Source organism: Felis catus, chromosome B4 (genome assembly GCF_018350175.1).
Source record: "Felis catus isolate Fca126 chromosome B4, F.catus_Fca126_mat1.0, whole genome shotgun sequence".
NCBI lineage: Eukaryota > Metazoa > Chordata > Mammalia > Carnivora > Felidae > Felis > Felis catus.
In genome coordinates, this window is record NC_058374.1 from 114,481,604 (window position 1) to 114,494,922 (window position 13,319).

General features: G+C 41.2%; 1 protein-coding gene across 4 annotated transcripts in view; it reads right to left on the minus strand.

Annotated features, from left to right (window-relative positions):
* EEA1 (early endosome antigen 1) overlaps positions 1 to 13,105 on the minus strand; it is a 115,517-nt gene extending 102,412 nt beyond the window's left edge. For 2 of the 4 annotated variants that reach the window (XM_023257297.2, XM_023257295.2), the window contains exon 1: positions 12,839 to 13,105. In XM_023257297.2, coding sequence (XP_023113065.1) covers positions 12,839 to 12,862 — 24 coding nt within the window. In that variant the 5' untranslated portion in view covers positions 12,863 to 13,105. The remainder of the gene's footprint in view (positions 1 to 12,838) is intronic. The other 2 variants (XM_023257298.2, XM_023257296.2) reach the window with 1 other exon arrangement.
* Between the last annotated feature and the right edge of the window lie 214 nt (positions 13,106 to 13,319).

Here is a 13,319-nt window from a genome sequence, read left to right on the forward strand (position 1 = left end):
CCTAAGATCACACTGACTGCAGAGATAGAGAACATGAACTCAAGTCTTCTGATTCAAATTCAGGGATTTCTCTACTTGCCCAGGTGCTTTTATACTCAAAAATTTAACAAAATCAAAATAACCCATGAATCTTATTGTAAAGCTCAGAGTATCCATTTCTTCTAGATTATTTGCATTTTTAAAATGATGCAAGTAAGAAACTTGAATTTTATACTAAAAAAATGTCAATCGGTCGTCTGCTAAATGAAATATTGTATCTTTCTATTAACAACAGCTAACATATAACCTCTATGACAGGCATAATGCCAAGCACTTTGTCTACACTATATCATTTAATGCTTTTAGCAATCCTTGAATAAAGTCAAAGGGATTGTTCCCACTTAGCCAAGGGGGGAAATACAGTTAAAAAAAGTTAAATAAATTGTCAGCTAAGCTTACAAATATAATAACACACTGGGGTGCCTGGCTGGCTCAGTTAAGTGTCCAACTTCGGCACAGGTCATGATCTCACAGTTCGCAAGTATGAGTCCCACATTGGGCTCTGTGTTGACAGCTCAGAACCCGGAGCCTGCTTCGGATTCTCTGTCTCCCTCTCTCTCTGCCCCCTGCCTGTTTACACTGTCTCTCTCTCTCTCTCCCTCAAAAATAAACATTAAAAAATGTATTTTTTAATGTAATAATGCATAAAGTTGGGATTCCATCTGACTTCAAAGCTTGTGCTCTTAATGTTAAACCATCCACAATGCTATAGCCCTGTTGCTTCTCACTTTTCCTTTTCTGATATATTCAAACTTCTATGATATACATGGTTTATTTTCATAACCAGAAACATATTTTATTATTTTTAAGTATTTTTATTTCAAAACTAGATCATTGCTTCAAATATTTAAAAGGTACAAGCAGATATGAGGTTAAATTAAAAAAATGTCTCACAGGACAAAATAAATGCATACTTCCTTATCAGAGATCTGACTCAATATGATTTACCATTTAACCCATCTCACAAGACAATGTATTCTGACATAGCACTGTATAAAGACAGAAATTCTTAATACATTTTCCAAATATTATTTAGCCAATAAAGTCCAAATAAAGTATCAATAAAACTCTAAAAACTTTTATATTAGCATATTTATGTAAAACTTAGCCATAGTCTGATATTAGAAACTGAAATGATGGGGGAAAGGGTGGTTTTAAATTTCAACTACTGCTACAGTCCATGCAACACTTAAACAGATGTCAGTGCAACTAAATTATTCATGTTATTGTATTAAATATGTCAATCAATCATAGTACAGGCAATGGCCACGGTTCCATCCTAAAGTAAACTATCCTACCATAGTCCAGGTTGAGAATACAGTCCAAGACAGCCAGGTTATATGACCCCATGTCTACTGCCATGACAAAAGATGTGATCACCTGGACCAAACAGCAAATATTCACAAGCTAGCTAGCAGCCAATAACATGGCCACGTGGCAAAAAAAAAAAAAAAAAAAAAAAAGAAAAGAAAAAAAAAAAGAAAAAAAAAAAGCACCCCAATACCAAGAATGAACTACTGCTGAGTTCCATGCTTATTAGGACTTTGAACTGCAAACCATGAAGAAAAGTGATCAATTAGCCACATAAACTGGCACTAAATAGATAAAACAGTGTAGTCAGGAGATAAAGTAAAAGTACATGAAAGACTTCAGCAAATCAAAGCTATAAACCAGCTAAGGTTTCAAAAGACCATAGACTCTGAGTATGTAGAAGCCATGAAGAAAAAAAAAAAAAAAAAAAAAAACTAGAATAGAGGGTAAGAAAATTAGCTGAGAGCAAAATCAAAAGTAGATAGATATAGGGGACACAAATATATGAAGAGTTACTGAGTCCTTTAATAGCTCAACTCTAGAGTGATAATCTATAAAGCCCTGTCATGAAGTTCCGAATAGCACTGCCTTAGAGCCTTCAAAGCCTTCCAGTAAAAATGTCTGAGAGGCTCAGCACCATATTAAATGTTTGGTTTTGAAATTCTATGAAATTCCATCTTATTGCCAAGTGCATCCTTATAACCACTACTATGCTATTTTTGAGCTAAGCTGATGGATCCTTTATTCCTAGAACCAAATGAACTTAATCATAACTATTATCACTATTTCAGAGCCATGGTAAAGCTTATTTCTAGAAGAATGATATGTAAAATGTGTGTTTCATGATACCACTCTTAGAAGGAACAGTCCTAAGTATCATATGACCAACTCCACTTCCAGCCTCAGTTGACTAAACCATCAATGAACACCTTTGGCCAGCCAGAGACCTATGCACAACCCAACAAGAAAAGATGCTGAGGACATTTTAGTCTTCTCTTGGATTTTGGGAATTGAGACACTGAGTCAGTTGACTACACAAAACTAAGGTGAAAAGTAAGTAGAACTGTGTGGTCAGATGACCATTTGGGGTCTTGAGCATACTGAGTAGGCAGCAATGAGGAGGATGCACACAGAGACACAATGATGCCAGTGGTCCATGAAAGAGTGAGGCAAAGAGAAAAACTCCCTCTGTCCCTGACACCATTCTCTTCAGACCCAACTGTATAGCAATTCTTACTCATGGATCACTTTGAAATTTTACAATAAATCCCCCTTTCAACTTAAACTGATTTGAGGAAGTTTATAATTCTTGAAAATAAAAATCATTAGGGGTACCTGGGTGGGTCAGTTGGTTAAGCAACTGAATTTGGCTTGGGTCATGATCTCACAGTTCATGGATTCAAGCCACACATCAGTCTCCACGCTGGCAGTGTGTGTGGAGCCTGCTTCGGATTCTCTTGCTCTTCCTCTCTCTCTGCCCCTTCCCCCACTTGTGCTTTCTCTCTCTCTCTCTCTCTCTCTCTCTCTCTCTCTCTCTCTCTCTCTCTCTCAAAAAAAAAAAAAACAGGGGTCCCTGGGTGGCTCAGTCAGTTAAGCATCCGACTTCGGCTCAGGTCACAATCTCACGGTCTGTGAGTTCAGGCCTGCGTCGGGCTCTGTGCTGACAGCTCAGAGCCCGGATCCTGCTTCAGATTCTGTGTCTCCCTCTCTCTCTGCCCCTCCCCTGTTCATGCTCTGTCTCTCTCTGTCTCAAAAATAAACATTAAAAAAAATTTTTTTTAAACCTTTAAAATAAGATAAAATCATTTATTAGAATGTGGTCTAAGGATGACAAATTTCATTCATGCATTTAATATTAAGTTAGTTTCTGCTTCCTCTACTCTATATTCCTCAGGAAGTAATCTGTGCTCCCTGCTTCTACTTCCTTACTTCCCAATTTATCCCTATGACTCTCCTGAAACTGAACTAGGTATGACTCAACTGTTCCATTCAGTGGACACTTCTCTGTCCTTATTTGACTTGACTTCTCTACAACATCTGTACGTATCTAATACTTGCCTCCACTTGTCTCCTGTGTGTTGGACCTATATTTCCACCTGCTTCATGAACATCTCCACTGGGATGGCCACACCTCTAGTTCACATTCATCTTCCTCCCCAAACCTGCTCTTCTTCCTCCTCTACTCTTTACCTTAGTCCATTCCATCATCCCCTCAGTTACCCAAACTACTCACAAGTCCAAAAACCCTATCAATTTTACACCTTAGTTTTCTTGAAAATCATTCTATTCTTTCTCTATCCCCAAAGCCATTGTCTAAATTCAAGCTTTAACCATCTCCTGAACTGAAAAGTAGAGATCCAGAAATTCTGTTTCAGTGGAAGAATTTGGATAAGAATTCCAAATGATTCTAATGTGCAGCAATTTTAGGAATAAAAAGGTATTATTCTCTAGCCAGTCTCTCCCCTAAGGTAGCCATCCTCTCTACACAGCCACCAAGTAGTCAGAGTATGTTAGTGAAAAACCACCAAGCATCAAACACTAACTTAGAGCCTACCCACTAAAAAAGAAAACAAAATCCCCACCATAAGAGAGCTCAAGTCTAGTAGACAAATAGTCAAGTAAACAAATTACAAAAACAACATAAAAATTTTTCTAGAGACCTGAAGTATAATAGCTCTTAAATACTAAATGTGTACCGAATGCTAGATACTGTGGTGAGTGCTTCATGAACATTATTTCATTTAATCCTTCCACAACACTTGAGGTATATAAAATCCTCCATTTACAGATAAAGCAACTGGGTCTCAGAGAGCCTGAAATTTTGTGCAAGATCTCACCCTCATGAGTGGAGGAGCCCAGACCTTAAATGATAGTCTAATACCAAAAGCCTGTTCTCCTAATTAGTATGGGATGTTTTGGGAGAAGAGGAGGGGAAAAAAAAAAAAAAAAAAGCAGGCAAGTAAGTCCCAGTGTCATCTGAACTGAGCAATGCCTACAAGTGATGGTAGGACACCGTGAGCAGAACGAAGCACTTCTACAGAGGTATGAAGGGAGGAGAGAACAGGGTAAACACAACTGGTGGGAGACACAACTGGTAAGAAAGGCAGGGGCAGAGCATGTGCAGTAGACGGAGATGAGCCTGGAATCCTATAAAGGGACCAGAGCATTATGGGCCTTGTGTGCCAAAGTAAAAAGTTTGGACATCTCCTGTGGGCAGTGATTAGTCACCAACAGATTTTAGACAAAAGAGTGGTTTACGCAATTTACTTTTTATAAAGATTACCTGGAAAAAATATTTTTGGAGGGTTTTCCTTATTACAGATTTCATCATTTAAAAAATTCCAAGGCTCCTTATCGCCTATGGTATATAGACCAAAACTTTCCAGTCTCATCTCTTATAACTACCCCCATCCACATACAGAAATGCTCACAATTCCCCTAATGGTGTGCTCGGCTATTTCATGCTCTTGCGTTTGCTTGGCCCCCGTCTCTAAAGATGGCTTCTCTCCCTTGCTCCTCTTGGCCTGTCACTGCCAGTGTCCGTAAGGCCTTCAACAGTCTCCATCTACCCCTCCCCTCACAGAATTACTCTTTCTTTTGTGCTCACAAACTCTTCCTCTGTGTATCTATTAACACTTAGCACATTATATTGTGGGTTTTTTTAGTTTTTATTTATTTATTTTGAAAGAGGGAGAGCGCACATGAGCAGGGAAGGTCAGGGAGAGAGAGAGAGAGGAAGAGAGAGACAGAGAGACAGAGACAGAGAGAGAGAGAGAGAGAGAGAGAGAAAGAGAGAATCCCAAGGAGGCTCTGCACTGTCAGCCCAGAGCCTGATATGGGGCTCAGACTCACAAACTGTGAAATCATGACCTGAGCCTAAACTGAGAGTTGGAGGCTTAACCAACTGAGCCACCCAGGTGCCCCAACATCTTCCAAATTACTTTGTAATTATTTAAGTATCTGTCTCCCTCATTAAAACTCCGCAAGAGTTTTTATCCCCAAGCCCAGCAATTTGCACAGAATAAATGCCCAATAGTATGATGAATGACTGTACACACATGTACACAAACACATACACAAGGAGATTGATAAGAAAAGTGTTCCTTGAAGGAACCTGGAGTATATAGTAACAAAATACCAACATCAGCAATAGCTAACATTTATAGAGAGGTAGTTACTCTGTGCCAGATACTGTCAGAGACGTTTACGTGTATTAATTCAGTCCCCCCTCACAACAACCCTATGAGACAGGTACTATTATTATTAAGGAGACAGAGAAATCAAGTAACTTGCCCAAAGCTACTCAGCTAGTAACTAGGAAACAATATCACCCTAGACAGTCTGGCTCGAGAGTTCAGACTGTTAACCACTAATTATACTGTCTCTTTAGCTCAAGCAAAAGACCACCAGGATAAGAAGAGAAAACTTAGTTCGAGCCCTGGGTCTTTTGTATCTCAATCGCTATTCTTAACACACTAAAAATAAATCTCCACAGAGAGAAAATAATACCACTTTTTAAACTGTGTTTCATAAATTAGTAGTAACTGCATCAAACTTAAATGTGTAACCAATCTAGGAAGCCTTCCCTAACATCTTAGTTTAGATCAGGTCCCTCTTGCTGTATGCTCTTGGGGCTCCCTGTGCTTTTCCTTCCTAAGACTCACCCACATGACCATATAGCTATGGGATTTTTGAACAGTTTCTCTTACACCAAGCTCCACGGGGGTTTATGTCTTTTACTCATCAGTGTGTCCACAACACACAGTGGGCCCACACTAGGCATGTGAGGAAGAGATATGTTCAAAAGGTCTTCCTTATACATTACCTTTTTCTGCACACACTGTCGTCATTCTAACGTAAATTATAATTTCTGAGCGCCTAAAATATCAAAATCTCTCCTATCTCATCTCTACCTATACTCTCCTATGGTTTTAATCCATCACATGCAACACTGACAAATTACTCTTCCTTAAAACATTCCTCTCATACTCATTCCACAAACTTTTTAACTCCCAACTCTGTGCCTGAAGAAAGCCAGAATGTCATTCCAAAATATGCCAGGTTAGCATATTGATTATCTTTAATTAAAGGCACTAAAACAGCAGGTATAAGAACACTCTGACCCTCTTTTTTCTTTTTGAAAGCAAGAGATAAAACTCTCATGTGAAATGCACCCTCGCTGTACCAGGAGGAAAAAAGATTTTCTCATCAGTAGACACAGAGAATTTGGAACTGAGAAATCTGCATAAACAAACCTCTTCAACTAACCTTTATCTTCTTGGCTATTTCTTCACCATTTACTACCCTTAACCCAAACCCACTGTCTTGTCAATTCTTCACAAACGTATTGTTTGTCTACAAGGTATAAACACCTGGTCTGGTCACTTCTTTGGGTCCTCATACTCTTGTGAAGCTTCTCATATACATATAAAAATTTAATAAAACTTGCATGCTTTTCTCCTGTTAGTCTGCCTTATGTCAGTTAAATTCTTAGGCCCAGCCAGACACACCCTAAGAAGGTAGAGGAAAATTTTGCCTGTCTTGCATAGCAGATATATTTCACTGCTTAATAAAACCTTTTTTTTTTTTTTTTAGATTTTATTTTTGTAATCTCTACACCCAACATGGGCTCGAACTCACAACCCCAAGACCAAGTATTGCATGCTCTTACAACTGAGCCAGCCAGGCACCCCTGCTTAGTAAAATCTTACTGATTTCATAATGCCTACAGAATAAAGTTCAAAATGCCAGATTTGTCTGCTGAAATAAACAAGAAGAAAAGTTACCCCAGATCTGGATCCCCACTAAAAGACACAGGGCTCCTCAGAGAATTGGCTATTTTCAGGGCTAGGAAAGAGTAATGGATGAGCTTAGAATACACTGTTATACCAAAAAGTAGCGAAGAGGTTAAAAAAAAAATTATTGGAGAATGTCAAAAGGACACAGGGCCACCCTAATGGGCTCCCACTGTTCAAATCTGACACAATTAGAGCACCAAAATAATTAAGAACAGTGATGAGTTATAAACCATTTTTAAAAACTGAAATTAGTAAAGAAAAAAGGAAGCTGACAGAAAGGAAATGGAGAGGGAGGGAGAGAGGGAAGGAGGAACGGGAAACCCAGTGACCAATTGGTGAAGGAGAAGGGAATGCTGGAGTGGGAAAATCGTCATTTTGCAGTCATTATGGTGAAGACTAGATAGGCAATGAACAACAAAGAATGAACAACGGATGCTAAATTCAAGGGAAATTTTTGATAAGGAGCAAGATATTTGCAGGGTCTTATAAGTAGATGCCTACTAATGGCAAAAGAAAGAATAGTATTATACAGTCAAAAATGGGCTACACCTTGACCTTTGACAAGGTAATCAAATCTAACAGCACCTACGGAGGACAAAAAGACACCCTGGGTCTCCAGATGTGAGGCAACATCTTCTAGGCAACATCCTGGCATAATCTCAATCTAATCACAAGAAAATATCACATAAACATAACATGAAGAACAGTGTAGGGGGAGAAAAAGCAGGAGGGGATCTGGACTCTTCATAAATACAAACAAATGCTGTGGAAATGTTCCAGATAAAAAGAGACTATAGCAATATGACAACTAAATATACTACCTAATCCTAACTGGACCCTAAACTGGTGAGGGCAAAATGTTATAAAGGACATACCAGATCAACTGACAAAACTGGAATTATAGATAGTAACTGAACCAAAGTGTATTTATGAAGTTGGCAACTATACAGTGGCTATGTAAATAAATATCCCTATTCTTCCTTGAAGTATTCAGAGGTAAAAGACCATAACTGATCCTCAAATGAGTCAGAGAAGAAAAAAAAAAAAAAAAAGACAGAAAAAGAAGAGAGAAGAAAGTGAGAAAAATGTTCCTTGTAGTGGCACCTAGGTGCTCAGTAGGTTAAGCATCTGACTCTTAATCTCAGCCCAGGTCATGATCTCACAGTTTGTGAGTTCAAGCCCCACATCTGAAAGCCTGCTTGGGATTCACTCTCTCTCCCTCTCTCTCTGCCCCTCCTCTGTCCTTTCTCTCTCTCTGTCTCAAAATAAATAAATAAACTTGAAAAAAAAATTTAAAAAGCTGTTCCTTGTTCCTATTATTTTATTCTTGCAACTTTTTGTAAGTTTGAAACTAGTTCCAAATAAAAAGTTTAAAGTTAAATATGTATTCAACTAAAACGGCACCACCCAATACATAGGGCTATAGAATAACTGAAATATGATTAGTACAAATTGAGCTTTGCTGTTAGTACAAAATACACACCAGATTTCAGATACCTAGTTAAAAAAGAGAGAGAGAGAGAATGTAAGATAGATCATAATTTTTATATTGAATATTTTAGATACATGGTCAAAAGAAATATGTTTTAAAAATTAATTTCACCTCTTTTTGCTTTATCTTTTTTCACCTCTTCTTACTTTAAATGTGGCTACTAGAAACTTCAAATTACATATGAAATTCACATTTGCATTGAACAGGGATGAGCTAGAAAAGCAAGCATCTCCACAATGGGGTGTCACACTATCTTTGTAAATTTCTCTCTCAATTTCTCTGTGCTGTAAACAGATCTCTTCTCTCTAAAAGTCACTTGGTGTAAGCTACTTGAGTGTAAGGACTGTATCTTATTCACTGCTGTATCCCCAGTTTCTAGCACATAGCCAAGTGTTACAAATATCTGCTTACTGAAAAGTAATATGTAAAGGAAGGAGGAAGGCAGGAAGAATGAACTCATTCCCATCTCTGCATCTTTACTTATACTGTAACTCCTTCCTAAAAAGAAACCTTCCTAAGACCTCTCCTACACACACACATTCTCCAAAACCCCACCTCATGCTCATTTTCTCCAAGGAGACTACCCACTCACACAGGATCATTCTGATCTTTCCTCTTCTGTACCACTACAGCCTTCATTGTCTGTACCAATTTCTCTGGCACTTAATCATATCCTTGAGGAAGAAGTTAAGTCTCATATTTTCCCAGTATCTTCCACTGTGATTAGCAGAGTGCTAACCATATCAATTGAGTAGTAGTGGAAAGGGCAACAAGGTACCAGAAAAAGAGAAATGGACTGAGTTGGGAAAATCTGGCTCTTGGCTCAGTTTTGACATCTACTAACCCTGTTGCCCTTAGATAAATCACTTAATCTGTTTATACTTCCTCATTTTTAAAATCAAATAGACCTGCTGACCATAAAAGAAGCCTTTTATTTCTACAATTCTAGAATACTTAAGTCCATTTTTTTTCTTTAGCAATGTTATTGGCATATACCAGCAAAAGGAAATCTAATACTCTAATTAAACCACTGTAAATTCCTTAAGAAAGAAATAGCAACGAAGTTTACATACTGCCTAAAGTACTAAATGCTGATCATCTATCTGTCTGGTCATCAAGCACTTTATTATTTTTTTTAAGATTTTATTTTTAAGGAATCTCTATACCCAACGTGGAGCTCAAACCTACAACCCCAAGATCAAGAATTGCATATTCCACCAATTAAACCAGCCAGACGCCCCATGGTCATCAAGCACTTTAAATTCGTAATTCTCTTCAAAGGACCATTAAGCGAAATAGTCAATACATACATGTTGAAGCAACCATAAAAAGATTTTTTTTTTCTAAATCAGACCCTTTCAAGCCTCAGAAAGACAACTTATAGTAAGCTAATGGAAACAAAAAAAGAAAAAGGAAGAAGAAAACAGAAACATTTTCTGTAAAGTACCCTGGGACCTTATTGGTGATGTTCAGTGACTCAGAGTTACAACTGACTGCAAGCACATTGTCTGTTTCTTCTTTAAAAATGCTTTTTAAAGGACACTATTCAGAAGAAAATAACAGCAGTTAAAATGAAAAGGTCATCTAAAAAGAGAACGCTAAAGCATGGAGACCATTTCAAACAAATCCCTAAATTAGCAACCTTCATCTTAATATCTTATCACCTCCGCTGAGAAATAAGATTATCAGGGTGGGGTAAAATAAAATGGTTGCCATGTTACATAATTTAAAGATTCTAGTTATACTTGTTAGTGAATACCACCTGCGGAGTCAATAAAGTATATACTGTAGGAATATGCCCTCCTACCAGAAGTTTTCCTGATGGTCCCAACACCCTGACCCAGAGTGGCACCCAGGGCACTCTGTAATTACTTTTAAATGGTCGACATCCTCTATCTGGCTGTGAGTTTTAAAGGGAGGACCCATTTATCAAGTGTTTCCCAGCCCCTTGCATATGTCTGACATTTACTGACACTCAATACATACACAGGGAACAAAAAGTAACCGAGAAACAATTCAAATTTTATACGTATAAAAGAGTATACATATTTAACACAGTGGCTCTCAATCAAGGGCAATTTTGTCCGTAGGGGAATATAGTAAAGTACGGAGATATTTTTGGTTGTCACGAGGGGAAAGGGAATGGGGGAAGGGTGCCACTGGTCTGAAGTGAGGAGAAGCCAGGGATCCTGCTAAACATCTCAGAATTCAAAGGACAGCCCCCCACAACAAAGAATTATCCAGTCACAAATGTCAATAATGCCTTGGTTAAGAAAGTCAGTCTTCAACTGACTTAGTCATACGTGATGATTCTATACCACATCTCAGTAATAACCAGAACAAATTCCAATTTTGCAGTTTTAATTAAAACTTCGGTCACAGTTGATGTGTATGTATCAACACGTGGTCTTTATATAAAAATAGTCCTAATATGATGGTAATGCTTAACAACATTAAACCAAGAGTACTGGAAAGTATTCCATATTTCTGAAAACGAATCTATAAATGCCAGAATACTTTTTTTTTATTAATCTTTTTTTTTTTTTTTAAGTAATCTTTACACCCAACATGGGGCTCGAACTCACAACTTGAACCCAAGCTCAAGAGTCGCATGCTCCCCGGACTGAGCCAGCCAGGCAACCCTACCAGAAGCTGCTGGTAAGTCAGTAAACACTTTGTTTTATTTATAAACTTTAAAGCAGACCATAGGCAAACTAATTTTCAGATGTGGAACTACGACAGAAACACAATCTGAAGCATGAGCTAATCCGTTCCTCCAGGTCCCATAAAAGAAAAATCTCCAAGTACTACAAGCAAATCACGCACAGATGTCCTTACTATCGAACACAGGAACTGACGGCAAGGGTAAAGGGCATGCCCTTGCTACTGCCAAAATCATCAGCTTATCAAGATTTTAAAAGACTCTGACAAAACCACTGCAGAAAATCATCAAATGTCAATACAGGGTGGTAGATTCAAAAGTTAACTATTTCTCCCCCAGACGGATGACCAAGTTTCACATGACTTGAACATTTCACAAAGCTATGCAGGAGCCAAGAACACTCCCTTTCCATATAGTGGATGACTCAACTGTCTTTGGCACATTCCTTGGCTGAATACTACAAACGCACTAATTTCTTTTGTCCTTTGAACTAGTGAGGCTACTTCCCCAGCAACCATCTAATGAGTTTGGCCCCAACTTTTCAATCATTTACATTTTGTTGCACCGCCCCCCCATCACTTTCAAAAAAAAAAAAAAAAAAAGCTATCCAAAACAAAAACTTGAGTACAGTAACTCTTGTAGGAAAATATGCCCTATTATTATTCCAGGAACTGATTTCTAAACAACACACCTACAGCTTTCCAATGTTCTTATTTTTTATATCTTAAGGGTTTTTTGTTGTTTTTTTCCCCCAGATTTCCAATAGGGATAGTAGCACTGGCAGAAAGTGAAGGAGTATGCGTATATCATTGGATAAGGCTTACTGCGAATTTATTCTTGGAGAGCTCAAAAAGGGTCCCTGGGCTGAGAGGGGGAAACGCATTTTTAATTGGGGGGTGGGGGGGGGATTCCAAGAGTGAGTAATATCTCCTTCCTCAGCTGACTTTGCCAGTTAAGTGTCGGTACCATGATTGGGCCCGAGCTAGGCCGGGTTTAACCACATTACCCTGCAATACTGTCCAGCCGAGAGTGGCAGGTGCGTGCAAAGTTGGGGGGCGCGGTGGGCGCGAAGGATGCAGAGGCTGAGCAAGCCTCCCGCGATCTCCCACGGGGCGCTCTCCACCCGTCTGGACGCACTAACTCCCTTTGCGTTGCCATTCCCGGAGCTGGAAGGAACGCGCCGGCACCACACCCTCCCGCCCCGCCGCCCGTCGCACTGACAGCCCCGCGCGGGAGCGCGGCGCCGGGCCTGGGCGCGCGGGGCCGCCGGGGACTCGGCGCCGGCCCGGGCTCCGGCCTGCCGCCCCGCCGCCGCCGCCCCACCCGCCCTCCCTGCCCCCGCGGCCCGCCCCCGGAGAGGACGGCCGAGGCCTAACCGCCTCCCGGGGCTGCGGGGCCTACAGAAGGAAGGAGCCCGCGCTGAGGAGGGGCGTCCACGCCGCCGCCTGGGCTCCTCAGCTCGGCGGCGGCGCCCGCAGCCCCGGACTCGGGCTCTCCCGCTCACGTGCTGCCGGAAAGACGGTTTCACTCTCTTACCCTCTGCAAAATCCTCCTAAACATGGTTTAAACACCACCCGGGCCGCCGCGGTGACTCTCCGGACCTTACGCGGGACCACTCACTACTCGGGGGTGCGCGGGCGGGAGAGACTGAGCCGGGAAGGGACCGGGGAGGAGGTCGGGGCGAGGCGGTGGCGGCAGCCGCTCGGGCGGCCCCGACTTCCCCACAGGCGGCGAGAGGGAGCGCGCGCGAGCGAGAGACGAGGTAGCCAGCGAGCGCCCGCCCGCCGGCCGGGCCGCCCCCGTAACTGACAGCTGGGCGGACCCGCCCGTCGCGCCACGCCCTCCCGGCCTGTCCATCCGCGGGGGGCGGGGCCCTAAGGGGCCCGGCCCGGCCTGCGACCAATCCGAAGCGACGGCGGCGTGGGCGGCTGCGTGACGGACAGGCGGCAGGACGCTGGCGCCGCCGCTCCTTCCGGCGGGCAAGGGGACGCCGCGGCCGCCGAGCGCACGCCCGCGC